At 52.8% G+C, this 15,965-nt stretch overlaps 1 protein-coding gene across 1 annotated transcript in view; it reads right to left on the reverse strand.

Moving 5' to 3' along the window:
• The window catches only part of LRP1 (LDL receptor related protein 1), an 81,349-nt gene that overhangs the window by 49,370 nt on the left and 16,014 nt on the right, over positions 1 to 15,965 (reverse strand). Inside the window, exons 5-13 of the mRNA XM_066369449.1 lie at positions 15,819 to 15,947; positions 15,435 to 15,698; positions 5,940 to 6,102; positions 5,617 to 5,839; positions 4,457 to 4,646; positions 3,871 to 4,014; positions 2,458 to 2,694; positions 1,150 to 1,330; positions 29 to 251 (exon numbers count right to left, since the gene is read on the reverse strand). Of these exons, the coding sequence (XP_066225546.1) occupies positions 29 to 251; positions 1,150 to 1,330; positions 2,458 to 2,694; positions 3,871 to 4,014; positions 4,457 to 4,646; positions 5,617 to 5,839; positions 5,940 to 6,102; positions 15,435 to 15,698; positions 15,819 to 15,947 (1,754 nt within the window). The remainder of the gene's footprint in view (positions 1 to 28; positions 252 to 1,149; positions 1,331 to 2,457; positions 2,695 to 3,870; positions 4,015 to 4,456; positions 4,647 to 5,616; positions 5,840 to 5,939; positions 6,103 to 15,434; positions 15,699 to 15,818; positions 15,948 to 15,965) is intronic.

A 15,965-nucleotide genomic window follows, 5' to 3' on the forward strand; every position in this document is an offset into this window, starting at 1 on the left:
ACTCACACACAGGTGCATGCCTGCTTACCTTCCGGTCTGTGCCATTGAGCAGTATGGTCTCGATACGGTCATAGAAGGCATCCACCCAGTAGAGGCGCCCGGCTGGGATGTCCAGGCTCAGCCCATTGGGCCACAGCACTGTCTTGGAGGTGACAAAGATGTCTCGGTGTGAGCCATCCATCCAGGCCCTCTCTAGCCGCCCTCGTCGACTGTCCTTGGGGTCCTCCTCCCAGTCCGTCCAGTACATCCACCTGTGGGCAGCGACTGGTCAGCATCATATGAGCCACTGTTGCCATCAATAGCTTCCCTGTGATTCCAATCTAATTTGTGTTGTCCCAGAGCCCCTCAGAAGGGTCTTTCTGCCCTGCTCAACGCTGGCCCAGACATTTCATTCATTCATTCCTCCATTCAACAAATAGTTGATAAGTGCCTACTGCAAGTTAGGCACAGTCTGGCACTTGGGGACCCAAAAAGGACCAAGGTGGCCAAGGCTTCTGCCCTCCTGGAGCTCATGTCCTACCTAGGGAGACGGATAAGAAATAAGTCAACCAACAAGGTCTCACACGTTGAGGAATGATAAAAGCCAGGAAGAACACGAAGCAGTGATGGCATGGGGAGTGACCAGGCAGCAGGGAAGGAAGGCCTTTCTGAGGAGTTGGCGCTTGAGCTGAGATGTGAATGCTGAGAAGGAGCTAGATCTGCAAGCACCTGGGAATTCCAGGCAGAGGAACTACAAAAGCAGAAGTCCTGAAGCAGGAACAGCAGGAATGTGTGCTTGAGGCACAGACAGGGGCTAGTGAGAACAAACTTCCAAGAACAGGAAGTAAGGTGCAGAAGAGGTCAAAAGAGCTGTGGGCAGACCTGTAGGACCCCAGGCCTGATAAAGAATGTAGATCTCACTTTAAGGGCAAGGGAGCCAGCCAGCTGAGGGCTCGGAGCTGGGCGTGACAGGACAAGATTTCTATGTATGTGTTTAAGGTGTCACTCTCACTGCGCTGAAGACAGGGACACTTCTCCTTTTAGCTTCCCATTCTTGCTTAAGCATCCCACCTAGGCAACCCTCCCCTATTCACTCTCTGTCTCATCCGCCACTTCTGAGACCTCACAGCGTGCCCAGCCCACCCAACCCAAGGCCCTGGGAGGACTCACCCATTGAGTGGATCCACCACAATTGCCCTGGGATGTGTCATTTTGCCCTCTATTAGGGTCTTGCGGGTCTGAGCAGCTTTCTCCAGCCTGGCCACACTGATGGTCTTCTTGGGCCCATCATCCGTCCAGTACAAATTGTCCCCCATCCAGTCCACGGCCACGCCCTCCACATTGTGGATGCCTGCAGGAAGTGAAGGGGCCATAATGGAGAGCGCCACAGAGGAAGCTCAAAACTGCTTGCCTCCAACTCTTAGGATGCATGTGCCTTTGAGCAACCTGGCCAGTAGGGAGGGTAGGGAGCCTTTTGTGCCCAAGACAATGGGCAAGACAGTGACAGGAGGCTGAAGGAAGGAGCTGAAAGATCATTTGTAATGCCTATCTGTGTTGAGGCACAAAGCCTCTCAAAGCTGCACATGACAGCCAGCACAGCTACGCGGAGGATGTGAACTCTCTGTCTGGGCCTGAACTAGTGTTGAAAGCTGAAGCAATGTGCTCTGGGCACAAGTATGACACCATCCCCAGCCTAAAATTCCTGAGCTGACAAAATGAATAAAGTAGGAAGTGATTTTTCACTTAGTTAAAGGTTTCATCTCCAGTGTCCTTAAATAGCAGTTCCCCTGGTATAGGGAACCCCAATCTTTTCCTGATGAGGAGTTACTTTTGATTTCTCCAAAGTCTCAGGACTGCTGACTGCTGAGGTTTCTCTGACCTATGGTCAGTTTGGGGAATAGGGCAAAGGGTGGTAACTGGGATCAGCTAGATTGATTAGTTAGGGAGCCCTACGCTGGGGACCTCCTTGCAGACTGATATTCAGAACACAACATACTGTTGACCTGCCTGAATAGCTCAGAGGGAAAAACTGGATTCAGTTCACAAGACAGCATTTTCTCAGGAAATAAGAATGCAGCTTTTGGCTGCACAGACCCTGTGTGTGCACATGGGTATTGATGTGCTTGCTCCAATTCAAGGCCTCAGGCCTCTACTGAGCTGTGTTACCCCCAGTGCCAGGGCTCAGAGCCACTGGCTGAGACCCTGAGTTTTCCCAAGGGCTGGCAAAGATGGCCCATGCTGCCTAATCCATCCATCTTCCTGCCTCTTGTCGACTCTGCCAAGAAGGGGGTCACACAGGGGTCAACCTGTCGTACCCTCATCTCCATGTCAACCAGCCCAGCCAGCCAGTCAGTAGATGACTCTCCATGCTAAGAGTGCCCTGAGAAAGAGACGTCTAGGCCCAGCTAGCTTCCCCTCCCGGGCAGGTGCCGTCCCTTGGGAGTCCTCTCCGGACGGCTCCTGCTTCCAGGACCTTACCATCCTTCAAGATAGTCTCCCGCTCAGTGCCATCGATCTTCTGGCGGCCAATGAGGTAACTGGTGGTGTCCGCAAAGTAGATGAAACCAGTCTCAGCGTGGAAGTCCAGGGCCCGTGGGTTCATGAGGTTCTCAATGGGGATCATGTGCTCATCGGGGACCTTGGCCCCCATATCCATTCCCCGGATGATTCCTGGCCGGCCCTTGCCGTACACGAGGAAGAGCTCGTGTTCTGGCTCTAGGGCCGGCACAGACAGAGGCACCAAGTCAGACACACAGACGCATGCACACAACCGCCGGCTGGCATCTGGACGCAGTGGTCCAAGGGGCTACCATGCCCCAGCTATACTGGGTCAGGGGCTGTGGGGGCAGCAAGGCTCTGGGTCACACGGACAGACACAGAAACATGTAAGGCCTAGAGGACAACACCCTGAGGGTTTTACCTGTCTTCTAGGGGTGGGAAATAGGTCAAGGATAGCAAGTAGCTTGTTTTCAGTTAAGTGTACTGCTCAGTAGTGAAATTAGTGGCCCGAAAAAAGCACTTTCAAAATATGTTGGAATCTGATCACTTTTCACTTCTTCCACTATCATCCCAATCTAAGCCACATCACTTCTTGCCTACATCATAGAACTAGTTTCCTGCCTGTCCTCCACCCAGCAGCCAGCATGATGTTTTTACAAATCTAAATTAAATAATGTCACTTCTTTGCTCCAAAGTTGCCGAGCTGACACTGGCCTCAGAGCCTTGGCATGGCTGCCTCCCTCTGCCAGAAACGCCCTTCTTCAGGCGCTCTGCCTCACTTCACAGACTGCTCAGCTCAGATTTCATCTCTGCAGAGAAGCCCCCCCTCCCCACGGCTCTATCTAAACTGAAGCTTTCATTTCATCACTAATTCTGTTCTCCATTTATTTTCTTCCTAACACCTACCACCACCTGAATTTTTTATATTTATTTGTTTGCCTGTCTCCCCTGACAGACTATATGCCCTTGGAGGACAGAGATGACATTTACCTGTTCATTGCTGAGTTCTTATTTTAGGACAGTGCCAGACACGGAGTATATGCTCTTTATTTACTTGTGGAAGGAAGGAAAGGAAGAAGGAAAGAAGGAAAGGAGGGAGAGAGGGAGGGAGGAAGAAGGAAAAAAGGGAGGGACGGATGAGGAAGGGAGGGAGGGAAGAAAGAAGGAAGGGGCCAATTTAAAGCCTTCTATAGAGCTGGAGTGGGAGAATGGGAAAAGTCTTGTTTTCAGATGTGGGTTCAGGTCTGTCACTGCCCCTTACTAATGGTAACACTGGTTAAGTTCCTTCATCTCTCTGCATCTCAGACAGAAGCGGTAGGACTATGAGGAGGAGGGTAAGGACAGCTTCCCACCCCATCCCAGCAGGCATGCACACCCTGCCCTGTTACTCACTCTTGCATGACTTCCCATCACTGCCCAGGCTGAAGCCGGAGCGGCAACGGCAGGTCCGGGCCTTGTGGCTGTTGGCCAGCAGGCAGATGTCAGAGCAGCCACCGGGCTTCCCATACTGGTCATTCTCACAGGCGTGGCTCCTCACTAGGGGCAGGATGGAGGGCTAGTCAGGACCCCTCAGGGTCTGTGCCTAGGCCTTGACAAGGCTTCCTGAAGTCTTCCCACACTCCCTCCTGCTGTGGTCTTTGTGCCTACTGTCCCATTTGAGGACTTAGAAGCCACAGGACTGGAACCCCACTGCCTCACCACAACCTAGTCATTCAGGTGGGGGCTGCTGTGGTCAGGGAGAGTCACACTGTTGCCCATAGCCAGGTGTTTCTCCTCTAGACTTTAGCAGAAGGGGGAAAGGGTTCTCTGGGAGTGGGATCTGGAGGCTGAGGGGCAGGAAGGGGATGGCAGAGGAGCTGAGCAGCCAGAGGACATATAGTCTGGGGTGGATGGTTAGGAGAAGCAGTCATTATATGAGAGAATTAGGGGTTTGTTCCCACAGGAGGGTCCCTGGAAGGGCTGTAGGAGCCCTGCTCACCTCGGGGCTGACGCCGCTGGTGATAGATGTGGAGGGCACCACCCTTGTCCACACGGGTGACAACCTGGTAGTCAGTGCTGTTGAAGCGGTTCACGCGGATCACGCTTGTCTTCTGCTGGGCATTGGCATTGTCCGAGTTGGTGGCGTAGAGATAGTTCTCAAATACAGTCAGGCCATACAGATGCTCAATCTGAGATGGGCAGGCCGGAATTGTCAACACAAAGAAATCCTCCGTCTGTTTCTGGAGAGCCCCTCAGCTCCCCATACAAACACCATTGTTTGCATTCCTAAATTCATCCCATAGTTGTCTAACTCCACGCTTTACTCTTCGTCCTCTAGCTGGACAATCCTGTTCTTAAGATCTTTGTCAAAATCCCACTCATCCTTCACAGAGCATCTCTTTGAAGAGACAGTCTCTCCTTCCACACTATTTTTCTGGCTGTTGTGCACTGTCTGGTGATTTGTGTACTACCCCACTCACTCTGCTCAAACCCCTTGAGGACAGGAACCACGTCCCCCCTAGAATCAGGCACACAGTAGATGACAGCAGGACTCCAGACTAAATTGGAATTGGGAACTGAACTCTGTCCGTTCTCAGCCCAACTCCAGTGTGCAGCTTTAAGAGAGCTGAGAGGACAGACTGGCTCCAAGCAAGCCCTTTAATAGCCCCCACTGCCCACAGAACTTATCTAAGGTAACCAGCTATCCCAGTTTGTCCAAGACTAATGGGTTTACTGGTTCGTGGGACTTTCTGAGCTAACACCAGGACAGTCCCAGGCAATCCAAGATGGCTGGTTGTGCTAATTATCCCAGAATGGAGAGCCCTCTCTGAGCTGGCAAGGCTTTTAGACTAGGTTTGAGTGCTGTTTCTCAGGTGTGTAGCCTCAGGCAAATCACTTAACCTCTGAAACCTGCCATTTTCATCTGCCAAAAGGGAACTGAGTCATCTATCTATCATCTCCCAGGGGTTGTTGTAGGGATCAACTGAGAAAAAGGAAGTAAAAGGTGTTCTTTCACATGACTATTCCCATCATGGTGGAAGCTGTGTCCGGTCCTTTCACCAGAGTACCCATGACCACCCCTCGGCCCCCAGAGGGTTCAGGGCCACCGAGGTCCCCTACTGCCCTCCTCTAGTGGTTCCCCTGCGAAGGCACCCTCACCAGGATGCCCTGGATGATGGTCTGCCGGCCCTTGCCCTCGTAGTCCACCACTTCAATGTAGTCCAGATAGGCATCAGCCCAGTAGACAAGGCGGCTGACCAGGTCCAGCGTGATGCCATGAGGAAACACAATCTTGCTATCGACCAGCTTGGTGCGGTTCTGCCCATCCATGTCGCAGCGCTCCACCTTTGGGATCTGCCCGTAGTCAGTGAAAAACACTTTCCTATGGGCAGACGGCGTGTTACAAGGGTTCTGGACATTGGGCAGCCACCCTTCCACTGCTTCCCCACTTTCAGGGCAGAGCCCCTGCCTGCCCCTCTTACCCCATGGCAGGGTCCAGCGCAATGCCCTTGGGATTGTAGAGCTCCAGGTCCAGCAAAGTGACACATGTGTCTCCGTTTCGGTTGCAGACAAAGATCCTGTCATCAATGTCATCCACAAAGTAGAAGTTGCCCGTCAACCAGTCAATGGCCATCTGCTCCACGTCTGCAGAGTGAGAATGAAAGAGCTATGGGGGAAGGCCCTCCCACAAAGAGCCCACCCTTTGCTGGTGCAGAACCCATTGCTGAAAGCCGACTTCCTCCGGGGCACCCTTCTACACCACCCAGGCTATGGCCATCTCTCCTCTTTGAGTGCTTATTGGGAGTTACCAGCAGTAGCACCTTTTGCCTTGTGATCTCTGCCATCTTTCCACCTATCTGGTCTTTCCAAGGAGAAGTCTCAGTATCTTCCCACCTAGCCCCACTCCCCATGCCAAGTCAGGGTAAGCACACCGGGGGCGCTGGGTGCATGTTTGCTTGTCGGTTGATTGGCAAGCTTTCCTAACTCCAGCCCGTCCCTGAAACCCATCATCTTGGAGACCCCTAAAATGGTGAGGTCAGGTTTGCTAGCCTATTTTTGTTGTTTTTTAAAAATCTGCTTTTACTTGAGATAAGAGCACTCATGCTAAAACATCACATATCTTTTTTTTTTTTTGCAAGAGAGACAGAGACAAAGATAGACAGAAGGGAGAGCGATGAGAAGCATCAACTCATAGTTGCAGCATTTAGTTGTTCATGGATTCTTATATGTGCCTTGACCGGGGGGCTCTAGCTGAGCCAGTGACCTCTTGCTGAAGCCAGTGACCTTGGACTCAAGCCAGTGACCATGGGGTCATGTCTATGATCCCGTGCTCAAAATGGAGACCTTGGGGTTTTGAACCTGGGTCCTCAGCATCCCAGGTGGATGCTCTATCCATTGCACTACCACCTGCTAAGACACACACATCTTTATTTTTGGCTAGACTTTCATATATGGTAAGTCGAGTTAACCCATGCTAGCCAGAGCACTGACTGAAAGTGTTGTATGACTTTTTAAAACGGTGCCCTGGCCGTTTGGCTCAGTGGTAGAGTGTTGGCCCGGCGTGTGGAAGTCCCAGGTTCGATTCCCGGTCAGGGCACACAGAAGAAGCATCCATCTGTTTCTCTACCCCTCCCCTTCTTGCTTCTCTCTCTCTCTTCCCCTCCTGCAGCCAAGGCTTGATTGGTTCAAGTGAGTTATCCCCTGGCGCTGAGGATGGCTCCCTGACCTCCACTTCAGGCCCTAAAAAATGGCTCCAGTTGCAACAGAGCAAGGGCACCAAATGGGCAGAGCATCGCCCTGGTGGACTTGCCCTGGGGCACATGAGGGAGTCTGTCTTTGCCTCCCCTCCTCTCACTAAATTAAAAAAAAAAAAATGGAAAAGCAGGTCATTTATCAGTAAATCCAGTTTGAGAAAAAAGAATGCCAAAATACGGGGATGAAAAATGGATGGAAAAAGGAAGGTCCATGGTAGCCAAAGGTTGGAACCAGTGACATGAGCCAAATTCCCTCTCTTCACCCCCATTCCTATTTCTTCAATGTCCCCATTGCTCAATTTCCTCATGTCGGGGAGGACTTGAGGAGAAAGTGCATAAAGTAGAGGGCCATCAAAGGACTCTGAAGGTAAACTGAGGCATAGCTGAGCAAAAGGAGGGGTCGTCAGAAGGGGAGATGTGGGGGAAGAGGCTGGAGATCGGGTGCCACACTCGGTCTACCCCACGGGATGCAAGAGACCAAAAAAGGCAGAAGAGAGTAGGAGTGGGATGAGGGCAGTAGGAAGTCTAGGAGGCAGGAAGTCTGGGTCAGGGACTCCTGCTGACCTCCTCTGGGCCCCTTCTCTCCAGGACCCCCTGGCTCTGGTCCACCACTGCCTCCTCCAATTACCACCCTCAGAACTGATGCCTCTTACAAACTGGGAAATCTCTAAGAGTGACTCCCTGGGACTTCTGCCTGGCACTCCACCTCCGACAACTTTCCCAACAGGGAAAGAAATCTCTGGATGACCCATCTTTGGCTGAAACTTACCCCCATTACTTACACTCAACCCAGTGGGGATTACTGGGCCTCCACACAGCTACAGGTGTGATGACTGGGCAATCAGTTCAATCCCTCCCCAATCCTTCCCCTCTGCATAGGAACTCAAGGTCTGTTTCCTAACAGTGGGGTGGGGTGGGGCCAAAGAGAACAGGAATATGGCTCCCAAGGAACTTGGCTGGGCCTTGACACTGACTCACAGTCACAGGACTTAGGTTGGGCGGGGGGAGAGCCAATTTGAGGCTTTCATCAGATTAGTTTCCTCTTCAGGTCCCCCCTGTTCAACCCCACTCCAAGGTGACTAGACAAAGGTCACATGGGTTGAGTGACTGTATAAGTGCTGATGCACCTGAACCCAGCCTCTCTCTCTCTTCCAGGGCCTGGTGCTGACATGGGTGGAGTGGGGTGGAGCAGCCTGGGGATGTGGGCCCCAGGCTGAGTAGGAACAGTGCCCAATGCAGGGGTAAGGTGATCAAAATGCCCAAACATTGTTATAACAGAGAAAACCAATTAAAACGAATGCTTCTGGGTCACCTCCAGAGGAAGCCAAAGTCCCAAAGAGGGAGGGAGACCTGCCCACAGCCTCAGGCAGCCAGCAGGGTGGTTGAAAGGCAAATAGGGCTATGTGCCCTTTACTTGGTGGGCACGGTGGGGTCTGGGAGCTGCTGGCACGTGAACAAACTTCATCATTCAAAGCTGTTTTCTGAGCACCAGCTGGTGCAGCTGCGTCCTTCTCTCTAACTTCCTGAGGCTTCCCTGAGTCACTGCCCAGCTCCAGGGCTGGCAACACCCTGCCCTGCTTGCCATCCACCCTTCCCTCAGCAAGAGAAGAGGAGAAAGAAACCTAAAGACATCTGATGCCGCCCCATCCAGGTGCCACTCCACAATCATGCCCCCCACCCCAACCTCAGGATGCGCAGCTGACCAACTTCAGGCCTCCCTCCTGGCCTGCGTTCCCTCCCAGTTTCAGGAAGGAAAGCAAAGGGACCATCTTGCTCTCAGATATTTACCCTTGGCAGGTCTCCCCTTCTACCTTCCAAAGGCCAGGCAGGGCCCTACTCAGCAGGCCAGTGAGGAGTTGGCAAGAACTGGAGTCCCCAGCCCAGCCTGGCCTCCCCTTCGGTATTTTTGCAGCTGGAGACTATTAGTTGCAAGCAAAAATCCTTTGTTATCCAACCCCCCCCCCCACATTATTTTCCTCTCCCCAAAAGTCCAGATTTCTCTGCCCACCCCGCAACCTTTAGCACACATTCGCATGCACACACACAGGCCTGGCCACTCACACTATCCCAAGGCCAGCACCGAGATGAGCTCAGACTGGGAGAGGGAGCCTGCTTTCCCAGGCTACCTCACAGGCAGTATTGGGGCCACTCCCGTCTGTCCATGGCATGGGGGGCAAGTGGAGTCCTGGGGTTGGGTCTGGGGGACCTGAGTGTTCTGGCCTCACAAACCCAGAGGGTAGCTGTCTCTTTTGGTCCAGTCTCAGGTAAACCCCAGTGGAGAGAGGCTGTGTTGTGGGAGGAGATTAGGGGTGGTCTGGAGTCCTAGGAGTTAGGGTTCTAGCAGAGAGAAGGCTGCTAGGAAGCTGGGAGGGAGAGGATACAGTCAGAGGACCGACCACAGCCAGCCTGTGATGTCGCAAAGGACTTTCAGTTCCAGGACCCAGAATAGACCTGGGCTGTGTGTTTGTATGTGCTGAGCCCTCGTGTACCCCGACCCCCATGCTCAGCACTCTGCACTCCCCACAGCTCCAGTTTTTCTCAACTTCTCCATCATTCACAACATTCAAGAGGCATTTCCCCAAATAGTGTCTGCTTTTCCAAAAACAACAGGCCCCACGCCCAAGAAGATCCCAGCTTCAGCTGCAGGATGCCAGTCACTCTCCCTAAAATAAGGTGGGGGCCTCTGTGCCCTGAGGAAATATCCCCAACACAAATGCACACCCAAATGTTTCAGGATAGGGTGCAAGGACCCTGGGTGAGGAAGAAGAATCCCATTAACCACAACCATAACCATAATCTCAGATAACCCATTGCATCTGGCCCTTATTCAGGAACCTCCACACCTCACTCATCACTCTGCCCTCCCCTGGGCCAGCCTCAGGTTTGAATCATTGTTCCATCACCTTCTGTTGGGACTATGAGCAAGTAACTTCATGTCTCTGAGTCTCAGTTTGCTCATCTGTAAAATGGGAGGCACATTAATAGGACATAGCAAAGGACCTGGCAGACAATACACACGCCATAAATGAGAGCTGTGGTTTGTATCACAGTTGTCCTTCAACTCTACCCTATCTGTTCTAACCTTCTCCATCAAGTTACCATCTGTGCCTCCAGCCAGAGCCCTGTGGCCTCCTGGCAAAAGGTGGACCCTCCAGGCGGGCCGTTTACAGGCTCCCACAGCCCCAGTAGTTCCTTTTATCAGAGCCTGTTTACCTGACTACAAATATTGAGAGGCTTTCATCTTTGTGCCCAGCTTCTGACACACATGTACTGATTCATTCAACAAATATTTGTTGAGTACTGAGTCCTCACTCGGTTGTCCTGGAGTCGGGACATCACTTTTCTCCTTCCCTTTTACTGCCAGAATCCTTCTCTGGCCTTTAGATGCCCAAGACAGTGGGAGAAGACATCTGTCTGGTAATCCTCCTGCTTGGGGGGAGTGGGGGGAGGGCTGGGGAGATGATCAGAGACTGGGGCCTGGCAGAAGCATTGCTAAATGGCATATCCTCATGCTCCTGTTTCCTGCCAGGACCTGACTTCAGCTCTTCTTATTCAACCAGCAAGTCTGGGGCTCAGCCACACAGTGTCACCTCTATCTCCTGGGCCCTCTTCCTGCTCATAATTCCACCTGGGGGAAGGCCCAGATTACAAAGTATTCAGTCCTGGGTCCTAAGAATGAGATGCCTAGATTCTGCAGCTCTGATTCAGCATCAGAGCGAGTGTCTTCCTGCTGTTGAGAAATCCTTGCTGGGCTCTGAAACACGTCTCTCTTGCTTAAGTTACTTCCTTTGGCTTAAAAACAGTGGGGGGGGGGGGTTGTTGGGAGCAGGGTGGGTGGGGTGGCAACGTCAAGGAGACAGGGCTGGAGCTATGCCAGAGACACAGAGCTGTCCCTGGCCTGGGAGAGCAGAGGGCTGTTAAATGATTAGAAAATTCTGAACAGGAATGGGAAGCAAAAGCACACGATGCAGAGGGCCCAAGGTCAAAGAGTGGGGTGGATAGAGCCCCTCAGTATTCTGACACCCTGTGGGAAAGAAAGGCCCAAGAAGAGAGTTGCTGGCTTTCATGCATAAAGTCTGTAAGTGTTCTGTGGGTATGAGATGGGAGGCTGAGAGAGCTTGGGTGCCCATTTCAGTGGGTAGACAGCTCCCCTTCTAGCTGGGGAAGCCAGTTCATCACAGACTCAGAGAGGCTGCTCTCTGTCCCCTCTCTGCCTTCCCTCTAGACAAATCACTACCCCGTTTCCTGTTGTGATTTCAAATGTGAGCGCGCGCGCACACACACACACACACAAAAGAGGGAGGGAAAGGAAAAGTGAAGTTGACCAGCTGGAGCTGGGGACCCATTTCGCAACCTTGCTGCCTGTAGCCTTGGGGGCCTTTTCTGGGCCTCTCCGCCTACCTTTTTCTTCCCCATGTGGCACGATGCAGGAGAGAGAACTCTAGCACCACCAAGGGCCCCTCCAGAGCATCCCCTCATACACAGTCCAAATCTAAGTGACTTCAGCAAACCTTATTTCCTTCAAGATCTCTATCTGTAACCGTAGAACCTCCCCCCCCACCACAATCTTCTCAGGACTCCACTCCTGCAGTCTGCCCTCATTCTCTCTACAGTGGAAATATCCTCAAAACTGAAGGGAGTCAGTCAGACAACTGCAGTCCAGGCAATGCAGGGCTGGAGATAGGGCGGGGCTGGGAGACTTGCTGGGCAGCCCTGCAGGGGCTAGACAGGGCCTAAAGTTCCCCAAGGAGGTGGTCAGAGGTGGGGGAGTGTGGGCAGGCCAGTCCTGGCTCTTGGACTTCCAGGCCTATTGACCTCTCTGAGCCTCAGTTTCCAGACCTTCAGTCTTTTGTATATCACTTTCAAAATGCACATCATGTTTACATATAGTTGTACTATTATTTACCTACTTTTTCTTTAAATCAACTCACTCATTTTGCTGCATCCTAAACAATCTACAAAATCATAGATTTGATATTCTAGTTCTAGGAGTTTCCTAATGAATATTAAATAAAAACATAACTAGCCTGACCAGGCAGTGGCACAGTGGATAGAGCGTCGAACTGGGACGCAGAGGACCCAGGTTTGAAACCCCGAGGTCTCCAGCTTGAGCGTGGGCTCATCTGGCTTGAGTGCAGGGTTGCTGGCTTGAGCATGGGATCATACACATGACCCCATGGTCGCTGGCTTGAAGCCCAAGGTTGCTGGCTTGCATCCAAGGTCATTGGCTTGAGCAAGGGGTCACTCGTTCTGCTGTAGCTTCCCTCCCCCCCCCCCCAGTCAAGGCACATATGAGAAGCAATCAATGAACAACTAAGGTGCCACAAGGAAGAATTGATGCTTCTCATCTCTCTCCCTTTCTGTCTGTCTGTCCCTCTCTGTGTCTCTATTACAAAAACAAACAAACAAACAAACCAAAAACATAACTACAACAATAAAAAAATGGACAGCTACACGCAACCTAAAATCAAGGCGTCCCTGCTTTGGGAAAGGCAGTATTGAAAACAGAGGGGCTGGCTCTGGTGCTCCCTAAGGGTCTCTGGCACCTATCATTAAGTTCAATCATGGAAGCAGAGTCTTCAGACCTCCCATCATGCTTGGACAGTGGCAGAGGGGAGGATGAGCCCTGGAGTGACATCCTAGGAGGTGGGGAGGGCTCACCCCAACCACGGCAGTGAAGGCACCAGGGCGGGGGCGGAGGGTCAGCAGCCCAGGCTGGGGTGAGGGAAGAAAGCGCACACACACTTCTCACAATGCTGGGGATATTGGTCAGTGACGTCCCCCACTTCTGAGTACAAACAGAGGGAAAGAGCTAGGGTCAAGACAGGAAAAAGCAGGAGCTTCAGTCCTGAGACTACTCACTCCACAAGCCTCTCCTAGAAGCTGCCCTGACCACTGGCCACCCCAGGGCCTTGGGGCCTTCTAGGGCTTTCAGAACTCAAAGCAAGTCTGGCTCACACATGCTCTAGGACCCACGTGAAACAGGCTCACTTCCTGGCCTCCTTCCTTCTTTCTATTCTATTTTTGTATCCAGAATTTTCTTCGTGTCAGGCTCTCCCTTTTCCCACACCAGCAGGTGGGCTTCCCTTGGCCTCTTGGCCTCTGGACTCCAGCACCTCTCAATTGTCAGACTCCTCCCTCCTGCACGGGGTTCACCCCAGGGGTCTGAAGGAGGTCACAGCCAAGAATGGGATGATTGTAGGGAAGATTCCCCCATAGGGCAGAAAGAAAGCAGGAGAAAGCAGCTACCTCTCCTCTTCATCCCCTTTGGGGAGCTAATTATAGGCCAGCAGCCCAGTGCACACACCGGTGAGTGCCTGGGACTAGCCACCCTGCACACCAGGGTAGACCATTCAGCCTCTCCTGGAAAGGGGAGATAAACTGAGGGTGTGGGGAGGGCACTAGGGGAGAAATACTTCCTACAGTCTCAGCTCAGGGCCCATAATTAGTATGTGGGATGAGAGCAAAACAACCATCCTCAGGATGACAGCCAGACATTCAGGCGGCAGGGGGTACGGGGTGGGGGCAGGGCAGGGAAGAAGGGCCAGAGACTAGGGCAAGAGGAACCTCCTTCGTCACCCCACTAGCATTTCTCCCCAGAACCTTGATCTCTTCTGGTCTCTTGGACTCTGCCCCAGAGAGAACCAATGAATCTAGCAGACTGGGAGGCAAGGTTGTGTTTGCCAAGGGAGGGATACCCGCCTAAGGTTATTTCCTGCTTCTCCTGGGGAGGAAGGCAGGAGAGGGGCCAGGTTAGAGCAAAAGCTGAGATGGTTCTCATCTGGGCACCCCTCCCCAGCCTCATACCCAGGAGCCCATGGTCTAGCCTCCGGGCCAGGGAGGGAACTGCTGGAGCTGTTTGCCCAGACAGGCCTATTGGGCGAGGCCCTCGATAAGAAGCAGGGAGAGGGTAGATGTGTCATGGGGTCTCGCCCCAAATCTACACTATCTGCCATGGGGTTACCTGAGCTGCCCATTGCCAAGAGCTTAGCCAACCATGTGGGGCAGCCCCAGCCCAGCACTCCAAGGAGGACATATGTCTGATCACAGGGCAGCCTTGGTCACCAGCAGCCCAAGGACACACTGGGATCCTCTGGAGAAGCTGGAGCTGAGCTGTGGACCGTATGATGAGGCCACAGAGGGCAAGGGCTCTCGAAAAACCCCTGCTCCCCCCAGAAGCTCTGTGTCTTCTGTGGGGATCATCACAGAAGGACCTAATGAAGGAACTTCAAGATCTAGACAGGCCCAAGGTTCACAGTCTTAAACCTTTTGTGTGCCGTCCTCCAGCCTCTGGCTTTCACTTCAACTTATCTGATCTGAATAGACAACCTCAAACCCATTTTGCAGATTAGAAACCAAAGCAGAGACAGGGAATTCTGGTTTACACAAGGCCACAGATCAATTTACCCTCCCCCGTGGGTCAGATCAACCACATCCTTGTCTTTCCCTCAGCCCTGTGATGCATTTCCTGAGAATGTGATGATGCCAGATGTTTTGCTTGTTTATACAACAGCATCTGAGCCGAACAGGACTGTTCCAAGCAGTGTATCTATGCTCTGGCCCCATCCCCAGTGACACCCCTTCTTCTACCCCTAAGGTAGCAAAGTACAGCCTAGGAAGGGAGCCCAAAGGGGAATATCCTGGGTATCCTAAAACACTCAGGTGGCCCCAGAACTCACTGCTCCTCATCTGGTCTCATCCACTGTCACAAATTCCCCCAGAAACAGCACCAGGATCCCACCACCCATGCTGCAGCAGGGGGTCTATTTGCGCAACATCCTCAAGGGGGACGTTGGGACACGAACACAGACCTGGCCAGGCCCTGGCTGCTTTGCCCTCAGCCACAACCTAACAAGGCTTCCCAGACCTTAGGCCCCTCTTTCCCTTGCCCTGCCTCCCAGTGCGAGGAAAAGCCCCTTGGCAGTCTAATCATCACACTTCTGTCTCTGAGAACGGGCAGTCCCTGGTCTCTGGAGATTGACGAGGCATATCTCTTTTGAGGCCTTTCTCAGATCTGAGCCAGAAAGGCACAGCCTGACTCTGCCCCTGTCCCAAATAGGCCTCAGCATGTGGCAGCCCCCTGCCCCAGACTCTGTCAGAGGCTTCTTGTTTAGGCTCCTGCCCTAGACAGAGGTCATCCTGTCCAACCACCTGCCTCTGTCCCAGCCAGGCTCCACCTCCTCTTCCCTCCTGCACCCCCCAAGCTGGAAGCAGGCAACTCACGGTGCAGGCTGAGGGAGATGTTTATGGTGTGTTCGTCCACGAAGCCCTTCAGGCCAGGCATGCGGGCACACTTGAGCTGCGTCTGGGCAGCACTGTCCCCAACGTGCACCCAGCACACTGTCTCATTGGCGTAGCTGAAGTCCATGGCTGTGGTCTGCCGCGTGCTGGTGGGTGTGATGGTAGACACCTGGGCCCCACTCAGGTATGTGGCCAGGATGTTTTGAGAGTTGGCAATCAGCAGCACAGGGGGCCGGTCTACCGGCTCTGCAGATGGAGGAGAGGAGGGTCAATGCATCAAGGGACCCTAGCACCACACAGGCTATTATCCACCAGGAAACAAAACTGAGGGCATCTAGCATGGTGGCCAAACGTGACCCCACCCACCATTCTTGGCCTTGCAGGAGCGGTTGTCTGGCTGCAGCAGGTAACCTTCTACACAGCCGCACGTGAAGGAGCCATCTGTGTTGGTGCAGAGCTGGCTGCAGGTGCCATACACTGAGCATTCATCAAAGTCTGCCGGGAAAAGGGCAA

The sequence above is a fragment of the Saccopteryx leptura genome, chromosome 2 (assembly GCF_036850995.1).
Source record: "Saccopteryx leptura isolate mSacLep1 chromosome 2, mSacLep1_pri_phased_curated, whole genome shotgun sequence".
In the NCBI taxonomy this organism is placed as follows: Eukaryota; Metazoa; Chordata; class Mammalia; order Chiroptera; family Emballonuridae; genus Saccopteryx; species Saccopteryx leptura.